This window comes from Lynx rufus, unplaced genomic scaffold (genome assembly GCF_022079265.1).
Source record: "Lynx rufus isolate CCGP_SWC_20201006 ecotype Redwood Valley unplaced genomic scaffold, mLynRuf1.p SCAF_16, whole genome shotgun sequence".
In the NCBI taxonomy this organism is placed as follows: Eukaryota; Metazoa; Chordata; class Mammalia; order Carnivora; family Felidae; genus Lynx; species Lynx rufus.
Genome location: NW_025814830.1, coordinates 47,475,783 through 47,495,455, shown reverse-complemented (window position 1 = coordinate 47,495,455; position 19,673 = coordinate 47,475,783). Strand labels below are relative to the sequence as shown.

At 44.3% G+C, this 19,673-nt stretch overlaps 1 protein-coding gene and 2 long non-coding RNA genes across 5 annotated transcripts in view; 1 reads left to right on the top strand and 2 right to left on the bottom strand.

Moving 5' to 3' along the window:
- The window catches only part of ADAMTS18 (ADAM metallopeptidase with thrombospondin type 1 motif 18), a 139,139-nt gene extending 131,171 nt beyond the window's left edge, over positions 1-7,968 (top strand). Inside the window, exons 22-23 of the mRNA XM_047079265.1 lie at positions 2,133-2,280; positions 7,853-7,968. Coding sequence (XP_046935221.1) covers positions 2,133-2,280; positions 7,853-7,968 — 264 coding nt within the window. The remainder of the gene's footprint in view (positions 1-2,132; positions 2,281-7,852) is intronic.
- On the bottom strand, positions 955-4,472 carry LOC124511870 (uncharacterized). 2 transcript variants are annotated; one of them, XR_006961971.1, is made up of 6 exons: positions 3,937-4,472; positions 3,420-3,617; positions 2,795-2,934; positions 2,072-2,268; positions 1,811-1,947; positions 955-1,226 (listed from the first exon to the last, which is right to left on the bottom strand). It is a non-coding gene; the product is annotated as an uncharacterized LOC124511870 (long non-coding RNA). The 2 variants fall into 2 exon arrangements; XR_006961970.1 differs by having other exon boundaries at positions 3,420-4,472.
- Positions 4,826-8,165, bottom strand: LOC124511871 (uncharacterized). Of its 2 annotated transcripts, none has more exons than XR_006961972.1 (5): positions 8,009-8,165; positions 7,794-7,910; positions 6,204-6,312; positions 5,821-5,950; positions 4,826-5,070 (listed from the first exon to the last, which is right to left on the bottom strand). It is a non-coding gene; the product is annotated as an uncharacterized LOC124511871 (long non-coding RNA). The 2 variants fall into 2 exon arrangements; XR_006961973.1 differs by having other exon boundaries at positions 6,204-6,308.
- Positions 8,166-19,673: the final 11,508 nt, after the last annotated feature.

The following is a 19,673-nucleotide window of genomic DNA, read 5'->3' as shown; positions in this document are numbered from 1 at the left end:
GAAGTCTCTGTGCTGTCAGCGCAGAGCCTGATGCAGGGATCAAACTCATGAACCATGAGATCATGACCTGGGCCAAAATCAAGAGTTGGACGCATAACCTAATGAGCCACCCAGGTGTCCCAAATCTTCTGTATTTTAGAAACAGTGCTCAGCATCTTGACTTCTTTGGTTTTTAGGTCATGTTTCTAATAATGTGATCATGGCTACCATTTGTCAAACAGCCTTGTTCATGGGGATTTCTGTCCCTATGTTGTAGAAGAGGCAGGGAAAGCTCAGAGTTAGGCAATTCAGGCAAGGACACCCAGCTCTTAAGCCCAGTAGATGTTAGAGGCACCTTTATCTCAGAAGACTTAGATGAAACTTTGGTTACAGTGATTTGGTTCCGATTGGCTGGGATTGGTGTGGGAAGCGAAGGCTTAGAGATAAGCTGTGTTGGGGTTCTTACACCTTCCAATCAACAGATGTCATGTACATAGCCCTTCAAAGAACTTGCCAGCTTGAGAGGTACCACCCACCCCATCATTAAATATGGGGGTTGGGTGGGGGGAAATGTACGTCTACAGATCTGTGTCTCTTTAAGTATACATACATACACACTTAGGTATAATGATGTATGTGTGTGTATATACATATGCATCCACATGTCTTTGTAAGTACACATACACACATACATACGTATATATAATGTGTGTGTCTACCTATGTGTATGGGAAAGGATCTGAGAACTAAACCATGGAGAAAAAGAAAGTAGCATGATCGTGTATCTCTAATAGGCTAGACATCATGCTTAGCACTTTATATATTGCTATGGACTTCCTCTTTTTCAAGTTTTTCTCACCATTTACTCACTTAAGAGAATCAAATTCCAAATCTCTTAAGATTATTTAGACAAAAGATCAGCAAACAATTACCAACTATTTATAAATAAAGTTTTATTAGAACAGTCATGCTTGTTTTTGTTTACATATTGCCCATGGCTGCTTTCATGCTACAAAGGCAGAATAGTTGCACCAAAGACCACATGGCCCACAAAGGTGAACACATTGACTATCTTGACCTCTACGGAAAAAGTTTACCAACTTCTGGTTTAGATGATGTGATAATCATATAGCTATATTTGAATTTGGTGCTAAAATCCAAAACTCAGTCTTTCCACTCCCACGTTTTTTTCCTTCCAAATACCAGTTCATATAATGATGCTTGTCCAGAATGAAGACTTCACCTATCTACAAAATAAGAAAAAGAATGTAGTGAATTTTTAAAAGCAAAACAAAAAATAATCAGGGTAAAAGGGCTGTCTTGTTTTTCCCTGATATTATGTTATAAAATATCTTTCCCTATGTGTCTGGAAGAACTAAAAAAAGTTGATAGTCCTTGTTAGCCATCTATTTTTTTTTTTCAACGTTTATTTTATTTTTGGGACAGAGAGACAGAGCATGAACGGGGGAGGGGCAGAGAGAGAGGGAGACACAGAATCAGAAACAGGCTCCAGGCTCTGAGCCATCAGCCCAGAGCCCGACGCGGGGCTCGAACTCGTGGACCGCGAGATCGTGACCTGGCTGAAGTCGGACGCTTAACCGACTGCGCCACCCAGGCGCCCCATATTTTCTTTTTTTTTAATTGAACAGCGAAATCACTGACTTCTGGGAAGCACCCACCCACTGTGCCAACTCAGAATTTGGCTGGCCACCGAGGAGGGCATGGTTCCAAAGCTTCCTTGGATGAAGTATTATTTCCTTGCTGTCCTAATTCTGAACTATCTCTCCCCCAATACTGCATCTGCAGAGAATATCTGGAATTATTTAATTACCGTGATGAGTTGCCTAGGTTTCTGCATTCTTACGGCAGCTTCCGTATTTCTGGAAGCTCTCTTCTTTATGAGTCATTTAACTGAAGACACATTCTCTGGGGCGAGATAGGCAGCATTCCAATCAGATCACCTAGCTCCTGTGTGTTACAACAACCATGAACTTGAGCACACATACGGGTCTCTGGCCAACTCCCATTTTGCCAGCAGGCCCCCTGGACATGGCATGAAGCATGGCGATCCCTTGTATTTGACATCACTGACCTCAGAAAGGACACCCTCCAGCCAGGTGTTGCTGACTCCTTCCTCTTTCCTTCTTGTGCAGTGCACGGTGACCTGTGGAGGGGGCGTCCAGACCCGCTCGGTCCACTGCGTCCAGCAGGGCCGGCCTTCCTCCAGTTGTCTGCTCCGTCAGAAACCTCCCGTGCTACGAGCCTGTAACACAAACTTCTGTCCAGCTCCTGCAAAGAGAGGTAACAAGCCCTGTACTCCAGTCACTTTTACCAAATGGTCAGAGAGTTTTCCAAAACTCCATCGTACGTGCTTGTGCCGCTTATTCCTAGAACAACTCTGGGGGGCGCCATTCACATCACAATCTGTGAACAGTGTTGCTCAGAGGCATACGAGGCACAAATCTGGGGCAGTTCCTGCCCCAAATGCTTATTTGCATGCATGCACAGGGAAAATCTAATTCTGTGCTAAGGCTTTTTAGCTATTCTTTGAAAGGGGGAAACAGTCATCTTGCAAGTCCATTTTCTTTTATTTTCGAGAGAGTGTGCGCACAAGTCAGGGAGGGGAGAGAGAATCCCAGGCAGGCTCCGAGCTGTCAGGGCAGAGCCAGATGCGTGGCTCAAACTCACAAACCGTGTGGTCATGACCTGAGCTGAAGTAGGACGCTTAACCCATGGAGCCACCCAGGTGCCCACAAGTCAGTTTTTAAAAACTGTTTTAGTTGAACAAGCAAACGAAAAAGTAACCACCACGCACCAGAGACTGTACCAACCAGTGGGAATGCAAGCGTGAACAGGAACTGGGGACACGGGTGACGTTCCGTGAACATTCTTCCTCCTGGGACCCACCTTAGATGTTTCCTTTGTTACCGTCCGTTTAAATGAAGTGCAGGTGTGCTGGTGGAAAAACGGGAAATTGAACGATCTGGGTGAACTGTGCTTCTTTTTCAGTAGCCCAACTCATTTTGAAGAAATCTAACACCAGGGAATAGTTCCTCCCCCCTAATCAGATTTCTTTGTGCTAAAGAATTATTTTCCACCACGGGCCTGCTGAGTTTGCCTTTCATCCGATCGCAGCTTTCCCAAGACTGCTTCACTTCTTACTCCGTGCTTCCCAATTTGTGGTGAATCAGATTCAGAACTGTCACTCAGATTCTCCCCTGTCCCTATCCCTTCGCATTTTATCTCTAAGACCCTTCGCTCCAGGCTCTGGGCATCAATTTTCCCTCCTCTGCACGCTCTCCTTATCTGAGGCTTGCAACCAGAGAGAAAACTAGCAAGATAGTAGCTGCTCAGAGCCCTGTCACCTCCAGGGCAGTGCTGGAATTCTACAAACCCGCAGGCTTTCCAAGCAGACAGGTTAACGGGGGAAAGAAACACACCTTTTGAGCAAGTAGTCCTGTTATTGCAGACTGTCTCCTCCTTTCTTCCCCATCGGTGATTGCTCCTTGCTCCCCCGTTAGTCAGATGGCCCCAGACAAACCCACACGTGGACAGAATCAGAAGTGCAGGCCCCTTACGTCCTCAGAGACAGAATAAAGGACAATGGTCGATCATGCGCGTTGCTCAGCAGTTCTCTCCTGGGCAGGAGTTCAAGGGGAGGAGAGCCAAGACATATGTTAGGTCCAAGATTAGTGGGGAGGCCCTTGGTGTCATTATCTTACTCATCCGGCACCGTGCCCAGCCCACCATTGGTGCTCAACGTGTGTTAAAGATTATGCATCAAGCACGGTGAGGTTCTCTACTTCATTCAAAGCTGGGTCACTAAGCACCTGCTCTATACCCCTAGCATTCTTCAAGGGACAAAAGAACAAGGCAAGATCCTGTTCTTAAGCTACAAGGAGTCAGTGTCTCAGAGGAGGAGGAAGCTGCAACAAGAAATCTAAGTGGAGTGTTTACCAGTGTTATGATGGAGGTCGGTTCTTCATGGGTTGCAGGGATGGGGGCCTTGATAGATGACGGTATGAAAAAGGTTTATTAGAAGGACCTCTCTCCTTGCCTCTGGACTAAATCAAGTCTCTCTAGGCAAGAGGAGTCAAGTAAGAAGGCAGGTATGAAAGACACAAGTCTAGGTGTTTCTTCTTGGCCACGGTTGTGGCCTATGGTTTTACAAAGTTGGAGGCCACCTCCCGCCTCCCCCAGGGAGAGTGCCATGCCCAAAGTACTGCCCGGTTCATCTTCCCTCTTAAATCACTGGCAGGGTGACCATGGGTGGAATTTGAGTGTGTCTTCTGGTAGTGAATTTCCAACGAAGTAAGTCAACGAGAGAAAGAAATACCATATGATTTCACTCACGTGTGGAATTTAAGAAACACAACAGATGAACATATGCGAAGAGGGTGGGAAGAGGAGAGAGGGAAACCAACCACAAGAGATGTTTCACGATAGGGAACAGACTATGGGTTGATGGAGGGAGGTGGGAGGGGATGGGCTTTAAGGAGGGCACTGGGCCTTGTAGCTAAGTGATGAATCACTGACTTGTACTCCTAAAACCAATATTGTACTGTATGTTTACTAACTAAAATTAAAATTTTTTTTTTTTCAACGTTTATTTATTTTTGGGACAGAGAGAGACAGAGCATGAACGGGGGAGGGGCAGAGAGAGAGGGAGACACAGAATCGGAAACAGGCTCCAGGCTCCGAGCCATCAGCCCAGAGCCTGACGCGGGGCTCGAACTCACGGACCGCGAGATCGTGACCTGGCTGAAGTCGGACGCTTAACCGACTGCGCCACCCAGGCGCCCCTAAAATTAAAATTTTTAAAAAGGAAAAAAAAATTAGTGGGCAGTAAGTAAATCCATGGTGACCAAGGAAAGAAATGGTAATACTTTGAACCTCCTCTGAGACTCCCATGATGGGCCATGCACACCCATGGGCAAGGTTTTAAACTTTCTGAGCTATGTATAAAATGGAGAAATGCTACCTTAAGATATTATGGAGAGTTTTTCACATTTACTGTGAACCAGGAACTGTTTTGGTGTCTGATTGTAGATAGAATGATGAACAAAATGGGCAAAGCTTCCACTCTCTTATCTGGAAACAGACAACAAACCAGTAAGTATACAATGTCAGATGGTAAAGTAGAAAATAAAGCAGAGTATGGAGCACAAAAATGGGGGTGAGGAGGAGGAGGGAAAACCCGTTTAGATGGGCTTGCCACGCAAGGCCACCTGGATGATGCGATATTTGAACAGGGACCTAAAGGCGGGTGAGCTAGGTGTGTATCTAGAAGGATAGTGTTCCTGTCAGAGGGGAGAGCGCATGCAAAGGCCCTGAGGCAGCAATGTGTGAATCTGACCAGGGACAGCAAGACACCTGGAGTACGATGTAGAAAGCAGACAGGAGTTAGGTGATTAGCTGAAGCTTGTCCTGGAAGCCTTGTCAGTCATTGGAAGGACTTGAGATTTAACTCCAACTGAGGTAGAAGCCGATACTGAACTTCAAGCCCAGAAGCAGTGGGATCTGACTTGTGGGAGGATGGCCCGCAGTTACCCAGAGAAGAAAGAGCACAGGGCCCAGGGCCGAAGGAGGACTTGTCTACTCTTGTTCGGGAGAAGTTCCCACTGGAGCAGTGGCACTCGTGGGAGTGGTGGGGTGCCAGGAGATTCTGCAGATTGAGCTTATAATATTTGTCAGTTGTTGGCATGAAGGATGGGAGGCAAAGAAAGAGGGCGCCAACAGCTCAGATAACCAGCGATTAGTGATCGGTATCCCAACCGTAATGAAACACAGGGCTCATATCGACGGCACAGTGATACGCCCCACTTCTGCTTCTGGACATACCTTGAGCTTATAGCACGAGCTGCAGGAGCCTCCTGAATCCCATTCTTCTCCCAAGAGGGGTCCATAAAACAGTGCACTTAGGACCGTGGTTTTAGTGGCCAGTTTTGGTCCTGATGCGGAGTCTCTGCAACTGAAACAGAAGCTGACTCAGATGTGCATTCTGATTGAATGGGCTCCATGCCAATTGATTGGGGTATAAGATACTGCACAAGTATATATTTAAAATAATGGATGTAGCTACATCTATATGTGTACATATAGGCAAACAGAGTTTGGATGGGTCTTCATCTCATGTCTGGCTTGGATCCCTCAGGTAATAGACGCCACACCCTTCTCCTACCAGCAGCACCCCTCCCCCACCCCTGGTGGCCCCATGTCAGTACCTATGACCATTCTTCTAGACGCTCAGGGCAAAAAGCTTATCACCGTTCTTGATTCTTCTTTCTTCTCTCGTACCTTTACCAGCCTGCCAGAAAATCCTCTAGACTCTACCTTCAAGATATATCCAGGAGTTATTGAAAAGGAAAAAAAAAAAAATCACTGCTACTTCTCCTTTAACCCAAGTTGAGACTTTGAACTGGTTGTTTCAGCTGTAAGAACGAATTTGTTCAACAAATACTTCTTGAGCAGCTACTCTGTGACAGGCACTAAGCCTTGGGGATAAAGTAATGGAAACAGTAGGCAAAATCTCTGCTCTCAAGGATTTTACATTCTAGAGAGGAGCCAGACGATAGGGAGGCACAGGATATGATGAGTGCTCATAGATCACTGTAGAAAAATAAAGCAAGGTAAGGAGTAGGGAGGGCTCTCTGGGAGGCCACAGAGCTTGCTGCTTGTAAGAGGGACTCTGGGAAGGCCCTACTGTCAGGGACCTTTGAGCAGAGACTTGGGATCCTGGGAGAAACCACATTTTTCCTGGCATGATGGGCCATGAGCCAGGTGGCCCGTGTCAGGGAGGGAAGAGAGGAGGAAGATGAGGTCAAGTGTTAGTGGAGAGACCAGTTGTCGGCCATGGAAAGGACTAAACCTTTCATTCCGGGTGGACAGAGGGGCCAAAGGGAGAGTTTAGGGCTGAGACCCGGCATGAACCGACATACGTTTTCAAAGGATCAGCGGGGCGACTAAGGGATGGGGGTCCAGTGGGTGCATTTTAGGCAGAGGAATGAAGGCATGGGGAAGGAGGTGTAGGCAGTGCTGAATCACAGGGAGACAGGATACAAATCAGGAGCAATGGGAAAAAGAAACAGGAGAACGGAGAGCATTGCATGCCATGTCCCAGGGCCCAGAGCAGAGCCGTTGAAGGAGGAATGTGGAAGGGACGTGGGTGGGTACCTATGGGCAGTGTGGGGCTTGGGGCCAGGTGTCTCTCAAGCCTGGCATGGAGGAAGGGGAAAACACTTGGAACCATGAAGGAAAAGGCTTCTTTGTGTATAGGGTAGACCATAAATACTTTTTTCAAGTCAAAACTCCTTGAGAATCCAGTACAAGAGCGAGGCCCTGACCCTAAAATGGACACGGCCCTTCTGGTTGGGAATCCCCGATGCCCAGTGTGCTCCGTCCAGCCCGTAATCACACGGGTTAACAACAGACGTCAGAAAGGATTGGTGTTGACTTCAGTTCACTTAACTGCAACTTGACTGTGGGATTTGTTTAAATCAACAGAGTGTTGCAGCTGGGCCTCAAATCCAGGTGTGCTGACTCCCGGTGTATTAGACCAAATCGCAGCCCAACCCCTAACACACTGTTCTAGGGATGCAAGGTGTAGCTCCCAGGCTACTGGGAAGGATCACCCATGAATCTCTGGCTGGAAAGGGCGTGGCTTTTTTTTAAACACCCATCCCCCCCACCTTAACATTTAGCTAATGGTCACAGCCCCTTTTGATGTCTTAATCCCGCTTCTCCCACCCTCCCAGCCAAATCCCAGTATATAACGAGCAGAACCATTCAGAGACAAAAGGCATGCGGGCCCTCACCTTAGAAAAAAGGCTAAGCTCTCTTTGATGGTGTTAAATTTTTTTTTTCCTCACTGCAGAAGATCCATCCTGTGTAGATTTCTTCAGCTGGTGTCACCTCGTTCCTCAACACGGCATCTGCAACCACAAATTTCACGGTCATCAGTGCTGCAAATCCTGCACGAGGAAGAGCTGACCTTGACGCCCTCCCTAACACCGCAGGGCCAGGGTCTCACCTCTCACCTCCGGAGCTCGAAAGCTGAACCCTGCAGACCACTCCTGCATGGCTACAGCAGCCCCCGGGGAGCTGGCTCTCAAGAACAGACAGGCTCCTTCTCCAAGTCCCCAAAGCACACGGTACTCCGAAGCACTTGAAGATGGGAAGCGAGGACCCATCTGACTTCCAAGAGAAATGACAAAAGAACGTTTTTGATTTGCACTGTTACAGGAAAGAGGTGATGAGTCACATTGAGATACGTCACCTTTTAATTTTGACGAAGAATCTGGTCAACTCTGGGAGAGACACCCCCCCCCCCGCCCTTGAACTTTAGAGTGTTCCATGGCAAGGACATCTGTTTCGAAACGGTTCTTGAAGACTTAGATCCAAGACTGAGCCTTGGAGCAATCAAATACGGATGGAACACCTTGCTTAACCGTTACTCGGAGCTCACAGTTGGATGGACACTGTGGCCAGCCCGAACTCGGTTACACAGGAAGCCAAATGGTGCTCATAACTGTGCTTGCTGCTGGACCAACAAGCTTCACGTTATGTTTATTCAGTGTGCGTGTGTTGTTTTTATTATTTTGTTCAAAGTATATCCTGCTTATAGAGAGTCTCCAAGACTAAAATTTACAACTTGAAAAGTGTTCTGAGGAATATTCTGAAAACAGGGCAACTTGGACTATTTAAGAAGATCTCCGTTGAATTGAAATTACAATCTGAAAAAAAAAAAACCCACAAAACTTACATCAAAGGCCAACGTTGACGTCCTACACATTATATGAACCTCGTAACTCTTGGTGCTAGCTGAACAAGGACACGGAGCCTCAAGTCTGCTCTTTGGGAATCAGAATTGGTGAGGTGTTCATTTCTGGTAAAAAGCGAGGAGGAGCTAAGTAGCAAAATCACAGTGTTAGACCATCATTTATAATGTTCCCTACATATCATCAGGGCTGCTTGGAAAATTAAAGACCACTTGTGGTTTTTCTCCTACTAACTGTCATGTTTAAAATTTCCCTAAGATTTAGTTAACAACAAGAAAAGAGTGGCAATAGAAAACCCATCTGTCTTCTTGCTATGTTAATATTAATAAATCATAAGCCAAGACCCTTCAATAAATACGAATATTTTATAATCTTACAGATGATATTTTCAGTCATCGGAAGCCAGCTGTTGATAGGCATTAATGAGCTTAAAATTGTTCTCAGTTGGAAAATGCCACACTATTTTGCCAAAACCAAAGTGACTTACAAGATGGAGTCCTTCTGTAATTTTTTGAGATGTGGTTAAAATGGGCATATTTATATAATTCCACGCTATCCCTCAGTTTCTTTGATGAATGGAACCCAATTTTACTGCTTTCTCAAGTCTCAATTCAAACAGGGTTTGCCAGCTCAGCACCACCAACTAGACAGTGGTTTGTTAAATTTAGAACATCCTTCGTTCCCATTCTAATTAAAATCATGCCTTCATGAATCTCAGAGAAATAATGATTGAATAGTCTCTCAAACCACTTGGCTTGGCCTAGAGTAGCAGCCATTTTATTATCAAAAAAATATAGTTCCACATCCCCACCCCCTTGCCCTCTGAAAAATTGCAAATTATTCATTTCTTTATATAATGATCATTTTATTATTTTATGGAAAAATTAATTTATTAATAGCCTATTCTTATGTGTTCTCACTTGCTTCTCTAAGTGATATTAATTCTGAGGAAAAATGATGAATAAAACAATGGGTTATAGAGAAAAGTCAAAATATATGTGTAATATTTAATTATTTTATAAGTTTTATAATAATAAAGTGTTCTGTTTCTTTATCTTTGAGATTTGTTAAGTTCTTGAATAAATTTGAAGTCAAGTTACTTCCAAGATGATTAAACTGTGTAAGTGTTGATTAGGAATTTCAGAGAGTAGCTTTGCACTGAAAGGTAAGACACTCATTAATTGGTTCTTCTTGCTTGTGTATGAGAAAATTAGAAACCACCAAATGCCAGAGGGAAAGAGAGGAAGATTTACCATTTTTTTTATTTTTATTTTTTAACGTTTATTTATTTTTGAGAGCTAGAGAGAGCATGAACGGGGGAGGGCCAGAGAGAGAGGGAGACACAGGATCTGAAGCAAGCTCCGGGCTCTGAGCTGTCAGCACAGAGCCCGACGCGGGGCTGGAACTCACAGAGCAGGAGATCATGACCTGAGCCGAAGTGGGTCGCTTAACCGACTGAGCCACCCAGGCGCCCCAAGATTTACCATTTTATGGAGATACTCAGTTATTTTTTTCCTGCTCTAATGCTGTTTCAATGTTTGTGGAAACCATCCAAGTTAGCTAGGTAAACCTACCATAAGTATAGTTGATTTTCTCTCTCCTTTGTTTTTTGCATTTGAATAGCATTCTGGTGAAGCCTTTCTTTTTGCAAAAAAAAAAAAAAAAAAAGGAGGGGAAGGAAGGAAAAAAAAATTAAAACGCAATTATTTCAGATTTCCCATGTTTGAAATCATCAGACCAGCGGAGAACAAAAACAATCTGGGCACAGTCCATCCAGTTGACCTGAATATATAATATTTTCCCTACGTATGTGATTTTCTGTATCTATACATATACACATATATATTTGTATGTGAATATATGTATGTATGTGAATCACTTAGGCATGCAGATCTTTAAGAGGATTTTAACATGAATTATTGCTATCTGCCAATGGTTAAGAATGAAAAAGAGAATAGATGGCATGTGAAAACAGCAAAAGAGAGGGGCGCGTGGGCGGCTCGGTTGATGAAGCATTCCACCTCGGCTCAGATCATGATCTCATAGTTTGTGAGTTCAAGCCCCCCCTTCGGGCTCTGTGCTGAGAGCTCAGAGCCGGGAGCCTGCTTCCGATCCTGTGTCTCCCTCTCTCTCTGCCCTTCCCCTGATCGATCTCTGGCTCTCTGGCTCTCTCTCAAAAATAAGGTATTCTTGTACCTTTTGGTAATAAAAGATTAATGAAAGCAACCATATATTTAGTTTTTAGAGGACTCCAGGGACTTTATATATGTGTGTTATCTCTTTTCATCCTCACAACACTCTAGGAAGATAACTGTTTTTTTCCCTTTGCAGACAAGGACTCTGGGATTCAGAGATCACATATTTCCTCCAAGGTAGCCAGAAGACTAAGCTCCATAAAAAACAAACACTTAAATTGCTCATTTCAGTTAAAGATAGTCACTGTAATTGGTTTCGATCTGGAAAGAAATTTCCTATCTGGAAAAAAAAGAAAAATCCTCAGCGAGAACAGGGGAACTGTTCAGAGTTCCTCGGCAACATTCAGGTTAGCATCACCAAGCTGAAGATAAAGCTGGAATTTTCTGTCACTAAGAGGATTTTTATCTTTATTCCTCATTGACATTTGTGCATAGCAAAGGAAAACTGTACCTATTTAATCGTCTCTTTTCCTGATAGACACGGAGAATCGTGATGTACGTGACTTTTGTTCAGATTTGTGTGTGTAGAGAAGCCGTTGCCAGATGCAGTACCCAGAATGCATCTTTCTGAGTGTGTTCAGTTATTTAGGCCAAGGAATGGCAAACTGCCTCCCCTCTGCACATAACCACCATCCTGTCCGAACCCTACGAAGCCGTACCTGCAAGCTAAATCGTTTTCCTAAACTGTCTTTAGTGCGGGACACAGTTGAGTTCATAATCAGGTCATTTAATCACAAGAAGTGTTTACATAACTGCTGGTTGTTTTAACGGACTTGGAGGTTCAAAGATGGTTCCTCGCATCCTAACTGGGCTGAAAAAGAGGCGCTAGTGTCTAGGAAAAGCAAACCCTCTAGGCCACGTCTCCCCAGTCCTCCTGTTGCTTTCCACCCCTCTTTCCTCCTTCCCTGCATTGCCTTGGCCTCCCCGTTGCGGCTGCCGCTATCCCATTCAGGTTAGGACACCACCCGACATGACCTAGGGTGGCGCCATGATGCCGATACCGCGTGCCGGACCACTCAGGATGAACACTTGGCACTCCGTGGCCCTCCATCCTATGGCGAACAGACTTTCTAAACTGTGCGGTACAGAGTGCTACTTTCACGGTGATAAATAAAAGTTAACCGAGCCCTTGAGAAACGGTCTTTGAAGGTGAACCAGGGCCAGAGGCTGTTCCTGCTGGAGACGAGGCCCAGACATGTCTCTCCCTCTGACTGACTCCCTCCTCTCTCTTCTTTTTATGTGGCTGGAGCACAGGAAGGACCGAGCAGCCCCGTCTTGTCAGAAGGCCAAGCCGGCCCCACTGTGTTTTAGCACAGTCCTCTGTTCCATATACCACGAGGCTGAGTGTCTCCCCTTTCTTGGAAAGAGCGTTTTCTCTCCCCAGCCCCATCCCTTTTAAAAGCCAGGTTGGATGTAGATTAAGTCTGAGGACAATAGTTTCTAAATAATTAACCACATGACAATCACTTAAGGATATCTGATACATTCCCAGACCCCATTCCAGAAATGTAATTAATTGGAGGAGCAGGGCCTGGGAATTTATATTTTACAAGGCAGTCGGGTTTCTCCAAGGAAAAGCTAATTTTGGAACCAGTGGTGGAGGGCAAATAAAGAAAGTTCCTTGGCTCTGTCTTCCTTGGGCACAAGAGTTCCCTCACCACAATGCCCTGAACTGATCTCGGCCAATAGGAAAGGGGGTTTTGCCTGCTCTCACCTTCTGTGTATTTCACCTGGCAAACTCTTGGGCCTGGAAATTGTGGGTCAAGAAGGGGACTCACAGGCAAGGACCAGTTCCCTGGTCATCTTTGTCTCAGTTTCTTTTTAGTAGTAGTATTTTTTAATGTTTCTTTGAGAAAGAGAGAGAGCTACAGAATCCAAAGCAGGCTCCAGGCCCTGAGCTGTCAGCACAGAGCCCGACGCGGGGCTCAACTCAGGAGCCCTGAGATGGTGACCTGAGCCGAAGTCGGATGCTCAGCTGACTGAGCCACTCAGGACCCCCTGTCTAGGTTTCTTAGTCCCAACCAATGCGGGTAGCCCAGAGCAGGGTTTGGTGGGTGGCCGGAACCGCGGTGTTGAGGGGAATCGTCCATTTCTCTCGGGCAAGCACTCACATGCAAGAACTAGTTACTGTGTTTCTTAACCAAGAAAGGGCAGACGACAGAGAAGCCAACGAAATCCCCATTCGAAAGTGCCTTGTGGCAAATGACTCCCAGGGCCTCGTGTGCACGTGCACGGAGAAACCCTCAGTGCGCGAGGAATAGTGCTCGTGAGATCCAGAGTCAAGGCAGAATGAAGACTTCCGTCCTATTTCCTGCCGGGTCACTGTGTGCCAAGAGGTGGATTCATCACTTTGATGAATCAAGGCCGGCTGTCACTTGCTTCCAAATTGCCAGAGATGCTGTGGCTGACTCGAGCCAATGGAAATGGTGACTTGGGCTTGGGTCCAACAGGAGAAAAAGACAAAGCCCTTGGCAATGTCAGGAAGGGATGCTACAGCAATGTCTTCAGCCACACTGAGGCATAAACAAGGTAATTCCATGGTCCCTCAAACTGTGCTGTTGCACACGGGCCTCTGATTTTTCTTAGTGACTCGTTAAGGTGCAGGCTTGTTGCTTTCTTTTTTCCATAGTGGCTCCAGGTTCTTAAAATGAAATGTCTCTTTATATGTCTGCAGAGTCCTAAACCAATAAAGGCATAATTGTCACTGTACCCAGCAAGCTTCTTCCTTTGTTAGGATGCCCACATTGTCTAGGGTTTTTATTACTCGCAGATAGGTCTGCTGAGGGGGCAAACGCTTCACGTTTTCTTAGAGGGGAGTATCTCTTTTCCTGCCGAAGGCCTCTCTGACACCGTGACCCTCACCCTGGTGGAGTCTGGTTTGCCTACACTAACATTTTCTTTTGCACGGTTTTGCTATCCAAAATATATTCCCTCTTTCAGGAAGCATTTATTGCGCACCAACTCTGCCATGAGATCCGAACACACGAAATAGATTCGTTCCTGACCCCTGGGGACGGACTGGTGTTTGAAAACACGGGATGCTCATCCCTACAATTAGGCAACGGCCCAAGGTCATACAGTCCTAAGATTGTGTTTTTTTTCTTAACTCCTCTCTTTTACCCTCAACCCCAGTCACTATTTGATAATGTGTGTTTTTAGGCTGTGTTCGTGCCACAAAGGCTATGATCCTATCACATGCGTAAATCAGGATCATGCAGACTGCAGACTTTTTTTACCCCTTCAAAAATAATAAAGTCCCCGGGGCGCCTGGGTGGCGCAGTCGGTTAAGCGTCCGACTTCAGCCAGGTCACGATCTCGCGGTCCGGGAGTTCGAGCCCCGCGTCGGGCTCTGGGCTGATGGCTCAGAGCCTGGAGCCTGTTTCCGGTTCTGTGTCTCCCTCTCTCTCTGCCCCTCCCCCGTTCATGCTCTGTCTCTCTCTGTCCCAAAAATAAATAAACGTTGAAAAAAAAATTAAAAAAAAAATAATAATAATAAAGTCCCCAAATTAGAGCATTAAGCAGAGAGTGGCCCACTTGCAAATTATTGTATAGGAATTAAGGAGGGCCCCTGGGAGGCTCAGTCAGTTGAGCGTCCGACTCTTGGTTTTGGCTCAGGTCATGATCTCACAGTTCATGAGATCGAGCCTCGCATCAGGCTCCGCATGGACAGTGTGCAGCCTGCTCGGGATTCTATCTCCCCCTTTCTCTCTGCCCCCTCCCCTGCTTGCTCACTCTCGTTCTTGCTCCCTCCAAATAAACACTGAAAAAAAAGAAATTAAGAACTAGAAGAAGATTTCAGTATTTCTCTCTCTCTCTCTCTCTCTCTCACAGATGTAGACATGGAGAACTAAATATTTGAGGGCCTTTCCTAAAATTATGCAGTGAATTAATGGTAAGTCTAGGTGTAAAGTCAGTTATAGTAATTTTCATGCAAGTACCCTTTTCACTGTGTTGTAAAATACTGATTTTTTTTTTTTTTGACAGGCAAATGCTTTTATTGCATTTAAGGACAATTTCAATGAGTAGTAAGTTTCAAATAGAAACCTGATAAGAAACATTGCTGACTTCATGTGCTATGAACTTACATTCCCCTCCCCCAAAAGAAATACGTACTTCAGAACCAAGAGAAGCGTAACAAATATTGTCATATTTCCTCTATGTAGGACAAAGGTGACCTCCTAAAAGTAAGAGTTGTTACAAATATCTGACCCCTTCCCTCTCCAATAGTCTGAGCCATTACTTTGCCTTGAACTATGAATTAAGAATGATGTTGGGGACGCCTGGGTGGCTCAGTTGGTTAAGCGTCCGACTTCAGCTCAGGTCATGATCTCACTGTGAGTTCGAGCCCCACGTCAGGCTCTGTGCTGACAGCTCAGGGCCTGGAGCCTGCTTTGGATTCTTTGTCTCCCTCTCTCTCTGCCCCTCCCCTGTTGATGCTCTGTCTCTGTCTCAAAGAACAAAAACATAAAAAAAGAATGATGTTGAAGGTCACAAACTCTGTAAATATACTAAAAACCACCGGATTGGACACTTTATTTTTTTTAATTGTTTATGTTTATTTATTTCTTAAAGGGGGGGGGTGTGGAGAGGGGCAGAGAGAGAGGAGAGAGAGAATCCCAAGCAGGCTCCACACTCTCAGCACAGAGCCCAACACGGGGCTTGATCCCAAGAGTTGTGAGATCACGACCTGAGCTGAAATCAAGAGTAAGATGCTTGGCCAACCGATCCACCCAGGTGCCCCTGGATTGGACACTTCAAATGGGTATATTTTATGGCATGTGAATTCTATCTCCATAAAGCACTTTAAATTAAAAAATAAGCAAGGTGGTATGAAGATCGTGGAGTAGGATCATAGAAAGATAGGCAGGGAGGGCAGAGACCTGGTCTAATCAGGACACACACCCCTTGGCACAGCAACCCACAAATAGGAAGGCTATCACAACCGCAGAGGCCCTCCGTGAGGAACTGAGGGGTCTGAGCCCCGCGTCGGTCTCCCAAGCCCCGCGAACCCTCACAGGGAAGATGAGCCCCCATCACATCTACTTTGAGAACCAGCAGGGCTAATGTCAGGGAGAGCTGGAAGGGACACCGCCCTTAAAGGGCATCTCTACAATCTCACCCAGTCCTAGGGCAGAGGCAGCAGTTTGAAAAGCACCTGGGTTATGCATGAAGAAACATCACTAATTTTAGGGCACGTACCAGAAGGATCCATTGGAATGTTCACCAGGGACAGAAGTGCTGATGGGTACCATTTTTTGTTCATTCCCCTTCTACCCAGCTGGGCCCATTTCTGTCTCTTTCCATCTATTGTGCTGGCACCCTGTGCCCTACCCAACTGGCCTACCTTGGGTGGCTCCCACCAAGTGGGTAGCCTCAGCCAGCACTGATGTTCCCCCACCCCAGTTGACCAGGCTTGCTTACCAGCATGCTCAGAGCAGTCAAGTCCAGGCCTCACAGACATTCACCCTGGGGGACAATCCCACATAGCAGCGAGTCTGCACCAATCATGAGCCAACCACAACAGGGAGGTACATTAACACACACAGGGGGCACAGCTGGCTCAAGTGACAAGGGGGGAATTGTGCTACTGGGAACCATGGGACACCTTCTTCAAGATCAGGAGACGTAACTCATCTACTAAGTACATAGAAAAAAAGAGAGAGGCAGGCAAAGTGAGGAGACAGAGGACTATGTTCCAAATGAAAGAACAAGAGAGAACCTCAGAAAAAGAACTGCATGAAAGGGAGATAGGCAATCTACCAAATAAAGAGTTGCAAGTAAAGGTCATCAAGATGCTCACTGAACTTGGGAGGAGAATGGGTGAAAACAGTGAGAACTTCAACAGAGATGCAAAATGTAAAAAAAAAAAGCCATTAAGAGCTGAAGAATATTATAACTGACATGAAAAATACATAGAGGGAATAACAGCAAATTGGATAATGCTGAAGAATGGATCAGCGATCTTGAGAATAAGATAGGAGATAACACCCAATCAGGATAGAAAAAACAATTAAGGAGTATAGTTTAAGGAGCTCTGGGACAACATCAGGCAAGCTAATGTTGATATTAGAGGGGTTCCAGAATGAGCAGAAAGGGACAGAAAACTTATTTGTAAAAGTAATGTCTGAAAACATCCTTAACCTGGCAAAGGAAACAGACACCCAAGTCCAGGAACCACAGAGCGTCCCAAGTAAAATGACACAAAGAGACTCACAAGACATATTATGACCCAAGTGTCAACAGTTGAAGATAGAGAATCTTAAAAGCAGCACAAGACAAACACTAGATACATGCAAGGGAACCCCCATAAGGCTATCAGCTGACTGTTCAGCAGGAAATTTACAAGCCAGGAGGGAGGACCACAATATATTCACAAGTAAAGAAACTTACAACCAAGAATACTCTACCAGCAAGGTTATCACTCAGAATCAAAGAAGAGATAAGGAATTTCCCAGGCAAGCAAATGCTCAAGGAGTTCATCATCACCAAACTGGCCTGACAAGAAATGTTAAAGGCCCTTCTTTAAACTGAAAAGAAACAGCCATCACTAGCAACAATTATGAAAAAAAAACACAAAAATCTCACGGGTAAAACAAGCATACAGTAGTGGACCAATCACCTTTATAGCTGGTATGAAGGTTAAAAGGACAAGAGTAGTAAAATCATCCAGACCTACAGTAATTAGTCAAAGGATACCCAAAATAATAAGATGTAAAATATGACAACAAAAACAAAACCTAGGGGAGTACCCAAAAATGTAGTGCTTTTAGAATGCATTTGAACTTCAGCGACCATCAACTTAATAGAGACTGTTATACACATAGGAGGTTCTGCACCAACCTTATGGTAACCACAAACCAAATACCTGTAATAAGCATACAAAAAATAAAGAGAAAGGAATAAGAACATTTACTGACCAAATCACAGAGAGCAAGCGAAGAAGAATGCAGAGAAGCACTACCAAAACAAACAGAAATCAGTGAAATGGCAGTAGGTACCCATCTGTTAATAATTACTTTCAGTGTAAATGGACTGCATGCTCCAACCAAAAGACATGGTTGAATGGGTAATATTATAGGCCGCCTACAAGAAACTGACTTCAGATGCAAAGACACCAACAGACTGAAAGTGAAGAAATGCAAACAGACATTCCATGCAAATGGAAATGGAAAGGCAACTAGGGTAGCAATACTTGTATTCGACAAAACAGACTTTAAAACGAAAACTATAGTAAGAAACAAGGAACACAATTACATGCTGATAAAGGAATTGATCCAAGAAGAGGATAGAAGTCTTGCAGATATCTATCCATCCAACGTGGAGCACCTAAATACATAAAGCAAATGTTAACATAAATAAAGGGAGAAATTGACAGCATTACAATAATAGTAGGGGACTTTACCAGCCCACTTATCAATGGATACGAAAATCAATAAAGCCTTGGCCTAAAATGGCACATGAGACCAGATGGAGTTAATACATATATGCAGAACATTCCATCAAAAACAGCAGAATACACACTCTTTTCAAGTATACATGAAACATTCTCTAGGATAGGTCACCTCTTAGGCCACAAAAATTTAAGAAGTCTCAAAAAATTTAAGACGATTGAAATCATAAGAAGCATCTTTTCCAACCACTAGAAATTATACAAAACTAGAAATCAATTAGAAGAAAAAAAAACTAGAAAAAACACGAACACATGGAGGCTAGACAACATACTACTAAACAACCAATGGGTCGATAAAAAGTCAAATAGGAAATCACAATATACCTTGAGACGAATAAAAATGGAAATAGGACAGTCCATAATCTAAAAGGCACAGCAAAAACAGTTCTAAGAGCAAAGTTTATAGTGATACAGGTCCACCTCAGGAAACAAGAAAAATCTCACATAACCTAGCCTTATACCTAAAGGAACTAGAAAAAGAAGAATAAACAAAGCCCAACGTTAGTAGAAGGGAGGAAATAAATGAAATAAAGGCAAAAAAAATCCATGAAACTAAGCACTGTTTCTTTGAAAAGATAAACAAAACTGATACACCTTTAACCAGACTCATTGGGAAAAAGGAAGGGCCCAAATAAATAAAATCAGAAATGAAAGAGAAGTTGCAACACATCCGTGGAAGTATGAGGATCCTAAGACACTACAAAGAACAATTACATGCCAACATATAGGACAACCTAGAAGAAATGGATAAATTCCTAAAAACACAATTTTCCACATCTGAATCAAGAAGTAACAAAATATGAACGACCAATTATTAGTAACGAAACCAAATCAATAATTTAAAAGCTCCCAACACACACGAGTCCAAGATCAGATAGCTTCACAGGTGAATTCTATCAAACACTTAAAGATAAACTGGCACCTATCCTTCTCAAACAATTCCAAGGAATTGGAGAGGATGGAATGTTTTCAAACATTCTGTAAGGCCAAAAACCAAAGACACCACTAAAAAGGAAAATTGAAAACCACTATTCTTGATGAACATAGATGCAAAATCCTCAACAAAATATAAGCAAACCAAATTCATTAAGAAAGAGAATCCTGTACCATGATCAAGTGGGATTTATTCCAGGGATGCAAGGATCGCTCAACATCCGCAGATCAGTCAACATGATATACCACATTTACAACAACAACAAAAGGAGCAAAAATCATTTGATCATCTCAATAAATACAGAAAAAAAATTTAATAAAATTCAACATCTACTTATG